The sequence below is a fragment of the Leuresthes tenuis genome, unplaced genomic scaffold (assembly GCF_036924035.1).
Source record: "Leuresthes tenuis unplaced genomic scaffold, fLeuTen1.0.hap1 SCAF_21, whole genome shotgun sequence".
Classification (NCBI taxonomy): domain Eukaryota; kingdom Metazoa; phylum Chordata; class Actinopteri; order Atheriniformes; family Atherinopsidae; genus Leuresthes; species Leuresthes tenuis.
In genome coordinates, this window is record NW_027325375.1 from 31,107,553 (window position 1) to 31,124,089 (window position 16,537).

The 16,537-nt window shown below is 41.0% G+C and overlaps 5 protein-coding genes and 1 long non-coding RNA gene across 6 annotated transcripts in view; 1 reads left to right on the forward strand and 5 right to left on the reverse strand.

Moving 5' to 3' along the window:
- The window catches only part of LOC140280331 (uncharacterized), a 14,873-nt gene extending 14,371 nt beyond the window's left edge, over window positions 1–502 (reverse strand). Inside the window, exon 1 of the mRNA XM_072375637.1 lies at window positions 119–502. Within this exon, the coding sequence (XP_072231738.1) occupies window positions 119–501 (383 nt within the window). The 5' untranslated portion in view covers window position 502. The remainder of the gene's footprint in view (window positions 1–118) is intronic.
- Window positions 1–5,122, forward strand: part of LOC140280334 (uncharacterized) — a 15,119-nt gene extending 9,997 nt beyond the window's left edge. The window contains exon 2 of the long non-coding RNA XR_011909402.1: window positions 4,757–5,122. This is a non-coding gene — a long non-coding RNA (uncharacterized lncRNA). The remainder of the gene's footprint in view (window positions 1–4,756) is intronic.
- The window catches only part of LOC140280321 (complement C1q tumor necrosis factor-related protein 3-like), a 12,104-nt gene extending 4,074 nt beyond the window's left edge, over window positions 1–8,030 (reverse strand). Inside the window, exons 1-3 of the mRNA XM_072375623.1 lie at window positions 7,809–8,030; window positions 7,615–7,677; window positions 7,171–7,233 (exon numbers count right to left, since the gene is read on the reverse strand). Of these exons, the coding sequence (XP_072231724.1) occupies window positions 7,171–7,233; window positions 7,615–7,677; window positions 7,809–7,989 (307 nt within the window). The 5' untranslated portion in view covers window positions 7,990–8,030. The remainder of the gene's footprint in view (window positions 1–7,170; window positions 7,234–7,614; window positions 7,678–7,808) is intronic.
- LOC140279703 (histone H4) lies at window positions 2,302–2,713 on the reverse strand. The gene has a single exon (XM_072374863.1). The coding sequence runs from the start codon at window positions 2,683–2,685 to the stop codon at window positions 2,374–2,376; it is 312 nt and encodes a 103-aa protein (XP_072230964.1). The 5' UTR covers window positions 2,686–2,713; the 3' UTR covers window positions 2,302–2,373.
- Window positions 4,608–16,537, reverse strand: part of LOC140280324 (complement C1q tumor necrosis factor-related protein 3-like) — a 25,990-nt gene continuing 14,060 nt past the window's right edge. Inside the window, exons 4-5 of the mRNA XM_072375628.1 lie at window positions 5,215–5,346; window positions 4,608–5,140 (exon numbers count right to left, since the gene is read on the reverse strand). Of these exons, the coding sequence (XP_072231729.1) occupies window positions 4,860–5,140; window positions 5,215–5,346 (413 nt within the window). The 3' untranslated portion in view covers window positions 4,608–4,859. The remainder of the gene's footprint in view (window positions 5,141–5,214; window positions 5,347–16,537) is intronic.
- LOC140280332 (uncharacterized) overlaps window positions 12,417–16,537 on the reverse strand; it is an 11,696-nt gene continuing 7,575 nt past the window's right edge. Inside the window, exon 3 of the mRNA XM_072375638.1 lies at window positions 12,417–12,847. Within this exon, the coding sequence (XP_072231739.1) occupies window positions 12,454–12,847 (394 nt within the window). The 3' untranslated portion in view covers window positions 12,417–12,453. The remainder of the gene's footprint in view (window positions 12,848–16,537) is intronic.

Sequence of the window (16,537 nt, forward strand, 5' to 3'; positions counted from 1 at the left end):
TTTGATAATCTACAACCATATTATTGCGCTGAAAAAGGTAATATTTATAGACGGTTTTACTCTTTGAGAGGTTTGTGTGGCTCTTAAAAGAGCCGTTATGTAGTTATCGGGTGTTTACTTGGCCTTGGCAGCCTTCTCGGTCTTCTTGGGCAGAAGAACAGCCTGGATGTTGGGCAGCACGCCGCCCTGAGCGATGGTGACGCCGCCGAGCAGCTTGTTGAGCTCCTCGTCGTTGCGGACAGCCAGCTGCAGGTGACGGGGGATGATCCTGGTCTTCTTGTTGTCGCGGGCAGCGTTTCCAGCCAGCTCCAAGATCTCAGCGGTCAGATACTCCAGAACAGCCGCCAGATAGACGGGAGCTCCGGCACCGACACGCTGAGCATAGTTTCCTTTACGGAGCAGCCTGTGGACACGGCCGACGGGAAACTGAAGCCCGGCCCGGGAGGAGCGGGTCTTTGCCTTTGCTCTGGCTTTGCCTCCGGTCTTTCCTCTTCCAGACATGATACAACCTTTTTTTCAAATGCTAAAATGAAAAACGGTAACTAACGTTGAATGCCAGTGACTATATTTTACAGCAGCTGCTCGTTCATTGGTCAGACTGGGCGTTAAAGTAATTGACCAATCACAGAAGAGCTCACGTCGAATGTGCATATCATTAACAAGACTCTCCTCCATGCCTGAAAATTCAAAATCTCAAACGGTTACTCGCAGTTTCTTCCCAAATTTAGGCTGTTTTGTTATTGTTTACAGCACTACATCGGAAAAAAATAAGATGGTTCAATTTTACCTTCCTCTAATTTTCCTGCTTTTAACATTTAAAGTCCAATTTGCTTCGATGTCTGTTTTCCTGTTTTGTAAACAGTGCTTTTTTAAAAGTTGATTCCAGCCAAATGTGTAGAAAAACACTTGATAAAATAATCAAATAATGTATAATAAAGCTCAGTATTCTAAATCTTAGATTAAAGTGTAAAGGCAACTCATCATTGTCATCAAATCAGTGAATAGAACTGCTTGTTTTAACCCCAGTAAAAATTTTCTTAAATGATAAGCAACCTGAAATGATCCATTCAGTCTGTGCTGGACTGAGAAAGGTTCGTTGAAGGAGGCCAGTTTGTCATCCTATCAGAAGTCTTTCAGCTTTGTGTCGTTCAAATCTCTGTAATAGATGGTTCTTCTGTAGAAACAGAGGAAGATTCGCTGTAGTGATTCTATTAAAGATCTATTTGGAATTAAATCAAAAGTGACCAATCAGTGCAAGTTTACACCAAAAACTACAGAAGACTAAGAAAAGAGCTAGCATGAATTTGGTGCACAAATACATGTTTTTTCAGGAGTATTTCAAGCAGCTTGATTCTCTGGGTTGACAGAATAAACTAAAGGGATCCCTAGTGCAGATCAATCCCAGGCAAAAGAGGGACTTTCCATTAAGGAAGTTCATCCAAGTCAGACCATTGCCATCAGTTTGCCATTTTCACATGGTAAGAAATTAAAAATGTTGAAAGTGTGCTGTGAAAGTTGCTTTAATTCTGATTGCCAAGTTTCTTATTCTCATCGTCTTGTTGCCTGTAATTAAATTTATTTAGGAAGACAGCCATTATGCTTAATCAGAACTCAGTTGAACATTTTAAGTCAACTTACATGTAACTAAGCTGCTTGTTGTGTGCTCAGTTAGTGTTTTGCAGCCCTGTGCATTGTGCAGTGTTGAGCTAATGTGAAACATTTACATTTCACTATTTACAAAACGCAGTCTCAGATTACAGCACTAATTTTCCAGAATGAGATTTCCATTTTTGTTGTTGGACAGCTGGAAAGGTCAGCTGCAAGTCTCCCATTAGTCTTCGGATGTCACCTGCACACAGATTATCTCGACTTTGACATTAATACATCTGGCAGAAACACAATAATTAGCATATCATTGAATGAAATGCTATAATTACTAAAGACTTTTAACTACTAACTACTAAAGACAGTCTCTGCTGGTCATACATTAAAGAGGAACTTCAGTATTTTTAAATCTGGACCTTATTTCTGGCATGAAATACGTTTATCTGCTCACCGAGAACAGTTTGGTGAAAGTCGGTATCCTTTGGAAGCTAAACTCAAACCATATAGAGTGAATGGGGAAAAGATGTAGTCTCAAAATGAAACTGCATTTGTCTTTATATTTCACCAAAACTTTAAGGCGATGTATAGATACAATTTAGAGCAGTTTAAAAAGCTTTTTTTTATTAATAAACCATTAGAAAAGCTTATGCAGGTCTACAGCATTGTTACTGTATCATAGAAAAACTAAACCAAGTCTGAGCTCTTCAGGTAAAGGTGGGTGGCTCTGAAAAGAGCCGTTGGGTTTGTTGGAGCTGGTTCAGGATCAGTTTAACCTCCGAAGCCGTACAGAGTGCGGCCCTGCCTCTTGAGCGCGTACACCACGTCCATGGCGGTCACAGTCTTCCTCTTTGCGTGCTCGGTGTAGGTAACAGCATCACGAATAACGTTCTCCAGGAAGACCTTCAACACACCGCGAGTCTCCTCGTAGATCAGGCCGGAAATACGCTTGACTCCGCCGCGGCGAGCCAGGCGGCGGATGGCGGGTTTGGTGATTCCCTGGATGTTATCACGGAGAACTTTACGGTGACGCTTAGCGCCTCCTTTACCGAGTCCTTTGCCGCCCTTTCCTCTTCCGCTCATGTTTTCGATCTTTATATAAATTCAAAGATGAACTGGTTCCTGTGAGGCATGCGCTCTGTATTTATCTCTGAACTGCGGACGTAAAGGAGGGGAAATGGGCGGGGTTTCGGTGGGCGGAGCCAACGTTAACGGACGATGACGGAGTCAGAGTATCACTTTTATTTGTCAGACTTGCTTTACAAACATTTCTCACTCTTCATCCAAGTGTCACAGGGATATGTGCGGAGCCACTTCTCCTTTGTGAAAGTATATAAGGTCACACAAAAAAATGATGATTAAAATACTAAACAATAACATACATACATATTAAATATGACAACAAACTAAACATGAATAGGAAAATACTTCATATGTTACTGTGAAATAACTTGATTAATTACAGAGCAAATATTTACAAAATGTCATCTGATATATATTGATATCAACTGTTAAGACAAATGTTATGGTGGCGAATTGTTTTGCTATATACTCTGTATTATTATTAGATAATAAAAACATAATTTTGAGATAAAAATACATAATTATGAGATGTATGTGTGAGAACTAATTATGGGTTTTCAGCCCCTCATAACAGAAGGAAAAGGACAGTTAAATAAATACGACTGAATGAATATGAGTCATTTAATTTCAGCGGGAAAATTAAAACAGGCCTGATCAGTTTTCCAATTAAAAGACCAATTAAAGCTGTAACCCTGACTCTAACCTTACTGTGTGAAATGGAGACCTGTTGACCCTTTACAACATTGGGCGTCTTTGACTTCTTTATGTTAAATAGATAAATGTTTCCACCTACATCCCTCTATGGGAAAGATGTTTCCTCACATTACTCTGATGTTACATTTGATTTTCTGATTTCCAGTGACGGCTTGTGGTGACATTGAATGGGGGGGCTAATGTATTATAAAAGCCAAGTAGTTGTATTTCAACATAAAAGGTGTCCTGTTAGGAAGTTTAAACTATCACAACAGCACGGGCCTTTTCAACAAACCACCAAAACCCTATTTAGAAGAATGCACTGATGGAAAATATACCATCTACCATCTCTCATACAAATAGTTTCACACCATAAAAGGTTTTAAAAAAGGTCAACCCAGACTTGTGCTAAAAAATTGGTACTATAGCCTATTGCAATTAGCTTTGGAACACAATAATCCAAACATCAGCACAAAACTAAAATAGTAACTCCAGAAAAACACTCCAGAAAGACGTTAAGAGAGCCTTAAAAGAAATACTCCACAAAATGTGCCATCTGTGTGACATGAATGGGGGGGGGGGGTTCAAGCTTGAAGAGGCCGTTAGCCGTTAGCTGTTAGCTGGTAGCTGGTAGCCGGTCCTTTCTCTCAAACCAAGTTACACAAAAGCTACGATTTTGGTGCTTTTCTTTCTGTGTAATTTGGATATCCTCTGGATGATGTGCTCCTACTTTTTTCACCTGAGGACACTGAAGAAAACGGATTTGAAAGTAAATAATCCACTTCGTTATGCCTGCCATTGTCAAAGTTTCGCCCGACACACGCAATCAAGTAGAGTCGTCTGTGATTGGCCCAAATCTGCTGGCTTTAAGCTGTACAGATTTAGCCCAAATGAGCCACAAATGGAGGGGGCGGGACTTTCAACCTGTCACTCAAATGTTGAAGAAAAGTCAAGTGTAACTGAGTTGCTTCGCTTGGGCTGTAGATAATTAGCCCATTTTCACCGATTTCATGGGTTTCAGTCCAGATTTTGCTCCGCCTCTGATCAAAAATTAAAAAACTATTTGTTTAAAGTTTTTATTTAAATATTGATATATTATATGCTAATTTTTATTGAATAATGTAGGGAGGGCTGAGCCCTGTTAGCCCAATTATACCAGCCGTCCCTGCTGATTTCACTCTGTTGACGTGTATGTTTGAAACAAATGAAGAAATATTCTCAGACGTTGCTGCTTTGACACATTTATTCTTTATTGAGAAAACTCAGAATCAGAAAAATAATCCATTTGAAACATGAGAAGTAATAAAACAGCCACATTTTCCATTTATATTCATTATTTGCATTTTGATTTGGATTAATAGACAGTTTCGTCACATAGAATTATTTTAATTCCAGATGATCAGATAAATGTCAGATTAATACGATTAAGGACAACAGGAACCTGCAGATCATCTTTCAGAAACAGAGAAACTGTTTTTCTCTCACATGGTGAACAGCAGATGACCGCTGAAGGTTGTGTGGTGATTTTGACTGTCAAATATTCTTGAATGATGCCACTGTTGTACAAATACTTGATCTCCACTCTCCAGAAGCAGTGTAGCACCATTAGCAGAAGTTCCGTAATGGGACGGCTGATGTTCATATGCGATGAAGATTCTCTCTCCGTTTCTCATCAACGCAGCACCTGCAGCATGTCTGCCACCATGTGCACCTACGTACCACTCAAAGTGGTAGGCTCCTTTCACCGGTGCAGTGAAAATACCTGCAGGATGAATGTTGTTTAATGATAAATCAAATCTGAAATTTGCTCAAACTTGTAGTGATGTAGTTTGTTACCTGTTTGTTCGTTGTAGGCATTTCCAATGTTTGTTACGACATGTTTGAAGACCAACGTAGTGAAAGTGTTAAAGGGTCCGAATGTTGTGCTTCCATCAACCAACAGAGCAGCTGAGAAAGCCACCTGACCGACTGTTAAAGAGAGAAAATCAGTATCTAAGGTGTTGTTGAGTCACACTTTCATTACAGTTATGACAGCAAAACACATTTCTTTGTTATAAAGAGTCAAAATAAATACTATTTTAGCCACTTTCATAGATCCGTAAAAAATTGTGAATATTTCTAAACATAATGACATTCGACGGCCTCATCATGTGGACAGTTTTACATCACTGCCAGATTTAAATGAATGTACGGTTGAGCTGAAACCAAATGAAACCAAGTGTTACGTTCAACTTGTAACAGTTTTGCAGAATCTAATTTCAGAGCACATTATAACACAGAAATAATCTGTTTGAATTAAATTAAATTGAATTTGATTAAAGGAACTGAATTAGGCTTGTTTAAGTCATATTTATCTGATAGATTCCAGTTTGTAAATGAAGAATTTTCCTCACACATTGGAGTAAGTCATGGAGTTCCTCAGGGTTCTGTGCTTGGACCGTTTTTTTTTTTACTTTGTACATGCTTCCATTAGGTAACATTATTAGACAGCATGGCATAAATTTCCATTGTTATGCTGATGATACTCAGCTGTACTTATCTATGAAACCAGATGAAACCAACAGGTTGGTCAGACTACAAGCCTGTCTTAAAGACATAAAGACCTGGATGACTCAGAACTTTCTGCTTCTACATTGAGAATAAACTGAAGTTGTTCTCTTTGGACCTGAGCGCTTCAGGGAGAAACTGTCTGGTTATATAGTTACTCTAGATGGTATTTCCTTGGCTTCTGGTCCTACATTGAGGAACCTTGGAGTTATTTTTGACCAGAATTTATCATTTGACTGTCATATAAAACAGGTTCATCAGGAACATCCTGTCTCAGGGTGATGCAGAGAAACTGCTCCATGCATCTGTTACTTCAGGACTGAACTACTGTAATTCCTTATTATTGGGCTGTCCCACAGATTCTCTGAAAAGCCTCCAGCTGATCCAAAACCCTGCAGCCAGAGTTCTGATGAGATCTAACAGCAGAGATCATGTTTCTCCAGTTTTAGCTTCTCTTCATTGGCTCCCTGTTAAATTCAGAATAGAATTTAAGCTTCTTCTCCTCACATATAAAGCTCTTAATGACCGAGCTCCATCACATCTTAAAGATCTCACAGTTGGATATTTCCCCAACAGAGCACTTTGCTCTCAGGCTGCAGGTTTCCTTGTGGTTCCCAGAGTTTCTAAAAGCAGAATGGGAGGCAGAGCCTTCAGTTATCAGGCCCCTAAAAGCAGAATGGGAGGCAGAGCCTTCAGTTATCAGGCCCCTAATAGCAGAATGGGAGGCAGAGCCTTCAGTTATCAGGCCCCTAAAAGCAGAATGGGAGGCAGAGCCTTCAGTTATCAGGCCCCTAAAAGCAGAATGGGAGGCAGAGCCTTCAGTTATCAGGCCCCTAAAAGCAGAATGGGAGGCAGAGCCTTCAGTTATCAGGCCCCTCTCTGTGGAACCAGCTGCCAGTTTGGCTTCAGGAAGCAGACACCCTCTCTACCTTTAAGATCAGGCTGAAACTTTCCTTTCTGATAAAGCTTATAGTTAGGGATGGCTCAGGTGAGCCTGAAACATCCCATAGTTCTACTGCTATAGGCCCAGCCTGCTGGGGGAGCTCCCTTATTCATCTTATGGGATTTCACCAGCAGGTGACGCTGCAGATATATATATATATATATATATAACCAATTGGAAGCTCAGATAAACAAGAACCTCGACAACTAAATTTTAAACTTTTTAGTTGAACATGTGTCATAAAAATGTATTTGAACATTTCTGCTGAACCAATCAGAGTGATCCTGATTTCCTTCCAGTACCTTCCAGCTGCTGCTTCAGCTTGTTGGTCTCAGTCTCCTGTCCCTCCAATTTCGTGTCATGTTCTGAAAAACAGAAGATTAGTTTCATTACATGTGAAAAGAAATATGTGTTGCAACTATTTTCATCTAGTTGACAAAGCTTAGAGACCCTCTAATATGTGAGCAGCATTCAGGCTTTGGATCCAAGAAATCGCAAATTTGTCCATCAGAGAGAACATTTTCCAAACTAAAGATCATTTTAACTTCATATTAATCCTCATTAAAGTGATGCAGATTAAAATCAATACAAGTAAATTAACACAACCAATAATCACAATAAAAAATCTAACTATATTCTTAATATACCTGCAACATGTACCTACACAGTCATGTAAAGAACGAGTTTCAAGCTAACAGTTCAAAGTTTGATTGGATTAATAAGAGCTGTGGTTATTTCCTCGTTACCTTCCAGCTGCTTCTTCAGATTCTTTATTTCAGCTTCCTGTCTCTCAGACTTTGCTACATTTCCTGAAAAACACAGCATGAATGAATTTTAGAATTTTTATTTAGCTTCAATTCTCTGGAATCTTCTTTTTTCACCCAGAAAAAATACAAAATATGGCTCCTTCATTCCTTCATTATGTAACAAAACACTGTACCTGCACTCTCTTTTTTTAGGGACCTGAGCTCCAGCCTCTGTTCGGTCAACGAGGCGATCATCTCTCTCAGAGCAGCATGGACGTCCGGTGAAAATGACTGCTGCAGTGCCAACGCCTCCGTCTGATCCGTGGAGACGGAGAGGACCACAAGAAGCAGCGGGAGAAACAGAGTCATCTTCATTCTTTCTCTGGAAATCTCAACACCTCGACTGTGTCACCTGCAAACCTGAGAGGTTTTTATAGCTCGAAAAAAGAGGTGTGAGGATGATGGAGTTAAGATTAAGATCAGGTGACTTTTTTTACCAAAACTATTCAGGTAAGAATGTGTTTGCTAAAAGAAGCATGCCACCTTTGAATCTAATTAGGTTTTCCATGTTCAACAATGAGGAACCATTCAGAGTATCCGTAAGAACCAGAAAAACACCAACCTCAGTTCCAGTAAATGTTGATCACTGAAAAACATGGTAAGATGGTTCAGATCTGATCAGACCTGTTTTTCAGGCCTAAATGATCACAATATAATAAAACCTGTAAAAAAGAGGGTATCTCTGCACTTTGCAGGGATTTGTTTCTGTTGGTCTCTTCAAGGCATGACCTCCTACCTGCACTTTGCTGGCTCCCAGTCAGGTGTGAAGTGGCCAAGATGAAAGTCATCCCCACCAAATCTGAGGTCACAGTTCTCAATCAGAAAACGATGCAGTGCTCCTTTCCTGGTCGGGGTTGGCTTTTTGCCTCAAGCTGGGGAGTTTATAAATCTCAAGAACTTGTTCACAGGTGATGGCAAGAGAAAGTAAGAGATGGACAGACAGATCAGGGTTTCGTCAGCAATATTGAGGGTGTTCTGATCCATTGCTGTGAAGAGGCAGCTGAGCAGAATTGTGATGCTTCTGATGAACTGGTCCAACTTTGTTCCATCCCTCAATGGAGGGATTATACATCCTTTATAGCCTGGGAAGGCCTCAGGATCCCCCAGGAGGAGCTGGAAACAGTCACTGGGGAGATGGATGTCTGGGTTTCCCTCTTGGGCCTGTCACCTCTTTGACCCAACCTCAGATAAGTTAGGGGAACTTACCTGAGGAAAATTAGGGGAAGTCGATGGTTGATAGTTCCTTCTTAAATCGGTTCAGAATCTTATTATTATTTATATGGTTATGAAAAGGACACTAAACCCAAAGTTTGTTTTGTTTTGATAGTAAACAGTTGTGATAATGCTGAAAAACAGTGTAAGACTAGCTTGTCCCACTTTGTGTGACAGCTAATGGTGATCCTTTTAACAATAAACAACAGTTCTTGTTTCCTCATATAAAATTAGCTCAAGAATCAATAATGGAAATAATCAAGAAGAAGCGCTAATAATGGTATTGTTATAAATAAATCTTATTAATTTCTATCCTTAATTAAATTGAAGTAAGACAATGTGTTGACATTCAGATGGGCCCAGCACTGCATCAAAGGTTAATGATAAAATAGAAAAGATGAGCCGCATAACAATTGCAACTTTTGAAAAATGTTATCAATTATATATTTGTGTTTATGCATTTGGCAGACGCTTTTATCCAAAGCGACTTACAGGTAGGCAGGAAGGGTGACTGGAGACAGTACCTTTCATGCAGGGGATTTAAACCCAGGTCTCCCTCATGAAAGGTGGCAATCTCACCACTACTCTATCCCAGTTCAGTTCAGGCCACTTGTATTTGGAGAGAGATCATATGTGTGCAATCCATATGCAGAAAAATGTGCTGTGAAGGACTGATGGAAACTCATTACATAAAGTTTCCTCAAACTTTTGGTATTCATTTTGACTAACAGATAGCTGATTAGTGACCAACAGTTGCCAACATTCAAAGTCAGGAAAAATATGGTGAAATTACTCTGAAAAAAAGGTTTTTATAACGTTACATTTCAGTTTGAATAAATCCTCTCACCTGTTAATATGAGTAAGTTTTGCTTAGTGAAAAATGAGGAACCATTCAGAATATAAAAACATCAAGAACCAGGAAAACTTCAACCTCAGTTACAGTAAAAGCTTGTTGATCACTGAAAAAACATTGTTATGTTCAGATCTGGTCAGACCTGTTTTTGTACACCGTAGTCACAGTCTAATACATGACCCGACTGTTATCTAACTAATGACACTTCAACATATCCAATAGATTAGAAACAACAGTGTGATGTATCTATTAAAGCTGCGACTATGGCGGTACTTTGGTTTGTCCAGAACTGACACATTTGACAGAGTTCGGGTTATCGACCTGGTGGGAAAGTATACCAGCACACGAAGAAATCGTCATCTTTAGGGTTGTGGGTTACATGTAGGGTTGTCATGATACTAGTATCTCAAAATGATACATTAACAATCCCAAGTCCTCAGACTTTGCCTCCGAAATGGAGGACATGTCAGCCGGATTGAGGACATCCTCAAAGTATTCCTTCCACTGTTCAACAATATCCTCCATTCGTGTCAGCCGTTCGGCAACCTGGTCAAGCACAACCTGGGAAGGTCCCTGCTTTCCCTTTCTGAGACATCAAATGGTTTGCCAGAACGCCACTGAAGTCAAACTAAAGTCCTTCTCCATAGTCTTCCCAAATTTGTGAAGCACCCTCGTTTTAGCTTCAGCAACTACCAATGCTGCAGCCATTTTACCTACTCTGTACCTGTCTTCTGCTTCAGCTGACCCCCCGGACAACCAAGACCTTTTCTTCACCTTGACATCGTCCCTCACCACTGGCCTCCACTATAGCAGCTCATCAGACATGGGCTAACACCCCCGACAACACAGCTCTCAGGATCATGGGAATACTCGAACACCTCAACCATGTTAAGGTGGTGAATCAATGGAGGACTACAGAGGAAAATATTCAATTTATGTTTTGGTGAAGAGGAGAAGAGATTATAGATAAATTGGCTTTTTTTCAGTGGCAAAACTAGAAAACCAGCACAAGGAAATTGCATTCATTATAAACTATACTGCCAAGTGTGTTCATTCACCCTTCCAAATTTCTAATAATTTAATAATCTTTAAAGTCTGGGTCTGGCGGTTCCCAAGAGAAGGGTACTTATCTGGCTGCATTGTGCCAAGTGTAAAGTTTGGTAAAGGGGGCATTATGGTGTGGGGATGTTCTTCAGGAGCTGGGCTTGGCCCCTTAGTTCCAGTGAAATTAACTCTGAATGCTTCAAAGTTAATTTCATACCGAGAGATTTTGGACAATTTTATGTTCCCAACTCTGTGGAAACAGTTTGGGGATGGCCCCTTCCTGTTCCAACATGACTGTGCACCTGTGCACAAAGCAAGGTTCAGAAAGACATGGATGAGCCAGTTTGGTGTGGAAGAACCTGACCTCAGCCCGATAGAACACCTTTGGGATGAATTAGAGCAGAGACTGAGAGCCAGGCTTCTGTCCAACATCAGTGTCTGACCTCACAAATGTGCTTCTGAAAGAATGATCAAAAAACTCCCATAAACACTCCTAAACCTTGTGGAAAGCTTGCCCAGAGGAGTTGAAGCTGTTAGAGCTGCAAACGTTATATTGAACCATTTAGATTAAAAATCGGATGTCAATTAAGTTCAAATGTGTGTAAAGGCAGATGAGTGAATACTTTTGTAAATACTGTGTATTTTTAAGTTAAGGACACTTTTGTTTGGAGAGAGTTCATTTGTGTGTGCAAGCCACAGACATAAGAATGTGCTGTGAGGGAGTGATGGAAACTCATTACATAATGTTTCCTCATACTTTCGGTATTAAATTTCACAGAAAGGTTGTACATATCTGTCACAGTCAGTGGCCAACAATCAAAGTAAGAAAAAGAAATATGGAGAAATTACTTTGATAAAAGTTTTTAAAAGTTACATTTAAGTTTGAATGTAAATATCTATCTATGTAAATATACGCAAATTTTGTTTGATGAAGAATGAGGAACTAAATATGAAGACATCAAGTACCAGAAAACTATCAACCTCAATTACAGTAAGAGCTTGTTGATCACTTTAAAAAATAGAAAAAGGACATGTTCAGGACTACACAGACCTGTTTTTTTTCTTTTTTTCCACCTCAGTCACAGGCCAACGCATATCCTGACTGTTACCTCTGATGGTACTCCATAGTGTTTTATTTATTTCTTGTTAGACACCGAGTTTACGGAGTGACCAAAGCGCTCCCGCCCTTTTTCACCCTCTGCTCGCTAACTTCAAACAAAGACAGGTCTCCATGGAAACAAGACTTCATCGGCCAGCAGCTGAACCAATCAGAGGCGGGGGACGGCACAGTGGAATTTGCATGCAAGCTCTATGGGGGAAAAGTCTCTCCCTTTGTGAAGCATGCCTGAACCCGCCAATTCTGCGGCCATTTGCGTGTCTTGCTTAAACTTTTGACAAGCGCATCTTAGTTCCTCCTGGTGTATATTGAATAAAATAAAGTTTTTTGAAAAGTACACAATATTAAGCATTGTTCTTTCCGACATATAGTTGAAAGAAATTCCACATTTAATTACTTTTAGACAACTGTCAGGGGATGAAATTATATTTTTCTGCTAATCTACAACCATATTATTGCGCTGAAAAAGGTAATAGTTATAGACGGTTTTACTCTTTGAGAGGTTTGTGTGGCTCTTAAAAGAGCCGTTATGTCGGTTGTAGTTATCGGGTGTTTACTTGGCCTTTGCAGCCTTTTCGGTCTTCTTGGGCAGAAGAACAGCCTGGATGTTGGGCAGCACGCCGCCCTGAGCGATGGTGACGCCGCCGAGCAGCTTGTTGAGCTCCTCGTCGTTGCGGACAGCCAGCTGCAGGTGGCGGGGGATGATCCTGGTCTTCTTGTTGTCGCGGGCAGCGTTTCCAGCCAGCTCCAAGATCTCAGCGGTCAGATACTCCAGAACAGCCGCCAGATAGACGGGAGCTCCGGCACCGACACGCTGAGCATAGTTTCCTTTACGGAGCAGCCTGTGGACACGGCCGACGGGAAACTGAAGCCCGGCCCGGGAGGAGCGGGTCTTTGCCTTTGCTCTGGCTTTGCCTCCGGTCTTTCCTCTTCCAGACATAATGCAACTTTACTTTCAAACGTTCAAATGAAAAACCAGTAACTAACGTTGAATGCCAGCAACTATATTTAACAGCAGCTGCTCGTTCATTGGTCAGACTGGGCGTTAAAGTAATTGACCAATCACAGAAGAGACTCCCCTCCGTGCACATTCTAAATCTCAGACTGTTAGTCCGTTTTTTCCCAAATTTAAGCTCGTTTGTTGCTGTTTACATCACTACATCAGAAGAAAATATATATATATATATTTAATATCTTGTAATTTTACACCTAAACAGTGACTATATTGTATATAAGAACTATTTCCACAGTTTCCAGCTGTGCTTCTGTAGGCTGTAAGTAACAGCAGGACGTTAGCGCCCTCATACTCATGTCTCTCTTTGCAGCTATACAGCTCTCAGCTTTGCAGGTGATACAGTTGAGGTGTGTAGATGTGTCGAGGAAGTTTTTCTGTTTAGCTCAGTCTCCACAGATCACACAGAAGAGTCAAACAGTGTCAATCAAACTGCATATGGATCAAATTCTGGATCAGAATATTCCATATTTTGATTAATTGATAAATAAGTCACAGCAGCAAGCCTGTGGATATAGGGTTAGGATACATATTCACTTGTTCTGCAGGGCAGTTGCCATAATTATGGGTGCCCCATGCCATAGGCAGGGCACACATATTACTATTGCTCATACTTATTATTTTTCCGCTTCCGTCACGTTTTTCGGCGCGCTACTCGTCCCACAGCGTTGGTCCGACTAAAATAAAAAATACATGGCTGCGTGCGCGCCGATGGGCAGAAGTGTGCTATTACTTTTCTCTCTCATTACTCGACCGGAATAGCGGATAAATGGGAAAAAGCGGGCAAATTGTCAATGGGAAAATGAATGGAGAAGGCCTTAACGAGGCAGTTTTGGGCTCGAAGAGCCCAAAACTGCCTCCCCTTGGAGGCCTCTGAACTCAGCCATACAAGGTCACACACACATCATTCAAAGTTTGTGTGTGACAGGAAAGACTCAGCTTTAACTGGTGTAAAGGGCTTGTTAATAGCTTATACGGCTTTGACACAACGGCAGTTTACGTTTTAGGTGTCCAGAGGAGCTCATTTTGTGCCTCCTCCACTCTACCTCTCACTCTAAAAATCTTTAAAAAATTATTTTTCAAACAAATGCCTCTCACGTCCAAAATATCTGCCTGATCTGGATAAATTATACATCAAAACGTAGGTATTTTAGTTGTCTTTCACCCAATGTGACTTTCATTGAGCTGGGCCTCACAGGTTTCTCACAAATCACCTGTGAGCGCAAAGAGGGAACATTCCATCCCATTATAAAACGGCCGAGCCCTGAAATCAGTGTGAAAAATCATTTTAAAACTGCCATAATAAAGGAGCCACGGGGGTTAGAAGAATAAAAATGACACCGCTGGCTTCCCCCGTCCCTTCTGGCGCTCACGGTGAAAGAATTATTCGGATACGACTTCTACTTTTCGAACAGCGAGCGTTTGTATCCAGATTTCTGCCTCAATATGAAAACCCCATGATTTTAAGGGGACAAAGTGAGGTGCAGAATTTTCAGTTGGCAGTTGGCAGGCACAGCTGTTGCCCATAGCAACTAATGCTGACCACACCCAAGAAGGCTGCCCTGTTCTATCACAGCTGATGAGGGCAGAGCCAAGATGGCTGATGAGGGCAGAGCCAAGATGGCGGATGAGGGCAGAGCCAAGATGGCTGATGAGGTCAGAGTAAGCAGGGCAGGAGCAGGGCAGCAGCAGTGCAGGAGCAGGGCAGCAGCAGGGCAGAAGCGGGGCAACAGCAGGGCAGCCAACATGGTTAAACAGATTCATGCCAGCCGCTCGTGAGACAAGTGCGTGCGATAGCACGCATTAACTCATAAGTTTCCATTATTCAGAACAGATTAACAGGTTCATGCCAGCTGCGGAGGAGACAAATGCGTGCGATAGCACGCACTAACTCATGTTTTTCATTAATCTGAACAGATTAATAGGTTCATGCCAGCCCCTGATGAGACAAATGCGTGCGATAGCACGCACTAACTCATAAATTTCCATTATTCAGAACAGATTAACAGGTTCATGCCAGCTGCTGAGGAGACAAATGCGTGCGATAGCACGCACTAACTCATAAATTTCCATTATTCAGAACAGATTAACAGGTTCATGCCAGCTGCTGAGGAGACAAATGCGTGCGATAGCACGCACTAACTCATGTTTTTCATTAATCTGAACAGATTAATAGGTTCATGCCAGCTGCTGAGGAGACAAATGCGTGCGATAGCACGCACTAACTCATGTTTTTCATTAATCTGAACAGATTAACAGGTTCATGCCAGCTGCTGAGGAGACAAATGCGTGCGATAGCACGCACTAACTCATGTTTTTCATTAATCTGAACATATTAATAGGTTCATGCCAGCTGCTGATGAGACAAATGCGCGCGATAGCGCGCACTAACTCATGTTTTTCATTAATCTGAACAGATTAGCAGCTTCATGGCAGCCCCTGACGACACAAATGCGCGCGATAGCGCGCACTAACTCATGTTTTTCATTAATCTGAACAGATTAGCAGCTTCATGGCAGCCCCTGACGACACAAATGCGCGCGATAGCGCGCACTAACTCATATGTTCTCCATTATTCTGAACAGATCAACTGGGCCTTATGTGTCTAAAGCAGGCAGATTTCACCAGAACAAGCCTGAATCTCATATTTAAGACTGGATTATGATCATATAATGCTTGACTGGCAACTACCAGCTTCTCTGTGTGTGTGTGTGGACGGGCAGAAGACGGGCAGCAGCTGGGCACCCATCAAAATTTCTTCAGAAATTTTCTAGTTCATAATTAATATGCAACTTCTCAGAAGATTCTGTTTTAATTTCTCATATTATTACAACTGAAAATGCTCTATCAATAAAGAATAAGAAAGATAATCTTTGGAATTAGTGGGTAGCTATAGTTTGAAACACTACATTTTCTAAACTCTCTTCTTTTAACACATTAAAGGGAGACTCCGGTATTTTTAAACCTTATTTCTGGCATGAAATACGTTCATCTACTCACTGAGAACAGTTTGGTGAAAGTCGGCGTCCTTCGGAAGATATTTAGATAACTGGAGATCCATATAACGGAGTGAACGGGGCTTAGAGGATGCAGCCTCTAAATAAGGCATTATCTGTCTTTATTTCACCAATACTTTAAGAAGAATGAATGAATGAACGTGTGCTATAGCTCTGTTAGCTCATAGCTGCTGTTATGTGGCTACTTGTAGCTATAGGAGAGCTAAAGCTAAAAACATCGGCATCATATAATCAGCTTTGGTTTGACTTGGTACCAGAGACAAAATCTTTTTTTTTTTTAGGGATATTATCATACACCCGTCATAACCAATATAACAAGTGTATTGATGTGCTATAGTCAATCTAGTGTTGAATAGCATCAAACAGACTCACAGCTTTGCATCAGCAGTTAGGCTAAATGTCCCATAAATAATGAGTGAGAACTAATGAGCCAAATCATGAGGCCTGGAGGCCACCTACTGTTGGGAAGGCAAACGATTGGCTTGAAGCTTGTCATATGGAAATGCCTTCAGGGTTCACCAAAAAAAAGGACAATTTCACACATTCACAGAATAGGGAGATTATTTTATGTTTGGCCTTTTGTGGGATTATTGATCATACATCTGGGA

Bases quoted from the DNA above. Each gene is read 5' to 3' on its own strand.
- LOC140279703 (XM_072374863.1), bottom strand. From the start codon at position 2,685: ATGAGCGGAAGAGGAAAGGGCGGCAAAGGACTCGGTAAAGGAGGCGCT.